The following is a 2,179-nucleotide window of genomic DNA, read 5'->3' on the forward strand; positions in this document are numbered from 1 at the left end:
AAAGACCATTGACATGGTGGGTGAGTTTTTAAGTTGGTATACTTACATCTTCAGCCAGATAGGAGGCGCTGTGGAGCACAGGGGTTGGGCTCTGACGCTGATACAACCTCATTCTCTCATGGATCTACACAACATGACACAAGCACACCACATTGGCTGGTTACAACAAACACACTCTCAGCATAATGACAATTCTGCAAGGTCAACACATTTTTTCGTTCCGTACTGCAGACTGTTTTATGCATAGCATAGTTCAGATATAGTTCACATATCTTAGAGGAGGTATTGAACTAATGACCTTGTTTATGACAGAAATGAAACCTACTTTATTAGTTGATTAATAGACAAAAATGTCTATCTTCTACCTCACCTACCACTCTAGGCTGGGAGAACCCAGATGAACCGGTTAGTAAATTTGAATTTGCTCTGTAGGTCTTTGACACCCGTTCCCACTGTTTCAAAAATCTGGGAGCCAATCACAATTATTTATCTGCCATGGGGCGGGCTTTATAAGATGACAGATAGAGCAGTGCATTCAACACAACCAATGACTGCGCTTATGGCAACAAGGTAAATCCGATAAGGACGTGTATTTTAGAGCAAACAAATGTATTTAAAACCTTCAGTTTCCAAGGAAGATTTGGTTGCTACACTTCTGAAACAATCTTGTGAGAGTTTAATGCACGAGCACCCTGAACTTTTTATTGAAGACGTTTTCATTTTTCGATTGGACAGTTTAGGCAACGCACCTTCATCAGGTACCCCAGACTCCTCTCGCTGAAGACCTCCTTGAGGAAGCCCAGGTCCTCTTTCTGGTTGGCATCTGGATGGAGATGGGAGGTGAGCAGAGCCAACAGCTCGTGGAGCCCTGTAATGTAGGAGATATTTTCAAAATATATATATTTTTTTAAAAGTATATTTTTTGTGCGTTTTATGCCTTCATTGACAGTGACAGTGGAAAGATACAGGAAGTGAATGGGAGAGAGAGCGGGGGTGGGATACGGAAAGGACCACAGGGCGGGAATCGAACCCGGAGTCGCCGACGTGCAGGTGCCCCAGCCAGTTGCGCCACAGCTGGGGCCAAAACAATATTTTTTTAATATCTACATTTTTAATGGGTATTCAAAAACCCATTAAAAAAAACAATCAAATTAAATCAAAATCAGCCTCCATTACACATGTCATTAACTCTGCCTATTTCTCTACCCATTTGTCTTAAACGCGGACCCTGCAGAAGATGGAGAGACATACAGTTAGGTGGTGCCATGTCTCACCTGCCCTGTGGAGAATGGATCGATTTTTATGTGCCGAGTAATGCTTCTCAAATGAATGGCCGTGTCAGCAATAACATCATACAGGGCACCGATAATTTACTGGCGCTAACACAATATTGAAATCAACTGTTCTGTCAGTGGTGGTCTGGAGTCATTTGTAGGAATCAATCAATTTATTCGCTAACAACAGGACAGGAAGGAATTGCTTTTTTTAAATTTTTTTATTGACGCGGCCTACTTGTCACAGTCATCCATCAAGAAGAGTCTCCAGAGACAAATTTGTGTTCAGTGTTAAGAATTCGCTGTGCGCTAAAATCCAAGCCGTGTAATCACCGTACGAGTCGAGCCCGTGCTTATTCTGGCTTTCTCCACAGAGTCAAAAGGTAAAATGATAACCAGGCCTCTGTATCAAGAGCAGTCTGGTGACACCAGTGTAAAACACAGAAATGTCCAGTGTCCTGTGCTGGATTTAGCCTTTTTCCTCACAATTTCCTGTGTAGCCTATTAGCCGCATTGTGTATAAGCCGCAGGACAGTGTTTTATGCTAAGTTAAAAGAAACATTACCCTAATACCATATCAACTGCCCCTGTGTATTAACCTCTTAGCAAGAGGTTTTGGCAAAATTACTGTATAAGCCGTAGCTAACAGATGTGAAATTACGGATAGCCTTTTTCCTAGACTTCAAGCTTATTCTCAGTGGAAGTTAGCTAGCTTATTTCAATCTTCATTGAAGTTTTAGTCTAGCACTAGGCTATCAGTAACACTATGTCCAGGAAACCAACCCAATGTGTTCATAAACCAGAAAGGAAAAGTTAGATAGATACTAGATAGATACCAAGATAAAGAGTTGTCATTGTGCCAAATCTCACCTGTGGTTGGGGAAAGGACAGGCATGGCTTCTGAT

The 2,179-nt window shown here is 41.9% G+C and overlaps 1 protein-coding gene across 2 annotated transcripts in view; it reads right to left on the reverse strand.

Annotated features, from left to right (window-relative positions):
* Positions 1 to 2,171, reverse strand: part of LOC134069977 (MAGUK p55 subfamily member 3-like) — a 61,384-nt gene extending 59,213 nt beyond the window's left edge. For both annotated transcript variants that reach the window (XM_062526154.1, XM_062526153.1), the window contains exons 1-3: positions 2,145 to 2,171; positions 750 to 868; positions 47 to 124 (exon numbers count right to left, since the gene is read on the reverse strand). In XM_062526154.1, the coding sequence (XP_062382138.1) occupies positions 47 to 124; positions 750 to 868; positions 2,145 to 2,169 (222 nt within the window). In that variant the 5' untranslated portion in view covers positions 2,170 to 2,171. The remainder of the gene's footprint in view (positions 1 to 46; positions 125 to 749; positions 869 to 2,144) is intronic.
* Between the last annotated feature and the right edge of the window lie 8 nt (positions 2,172 to 2,179).

The sequence above is a fragment of the Sardina pilchardus genome, chromosome 22 (assembly GCF_963854185.1).
Source record: "Sardina pilchardus chromosome 22, fSarPil1.1, whole genome shotgun sequence".
Lineage (NCBI taxonomy): Eukaryota > Metazoa > Chordata > Actinopteri > Clupeiformes > Clupeidae > Sardina > Sardina pilchardus.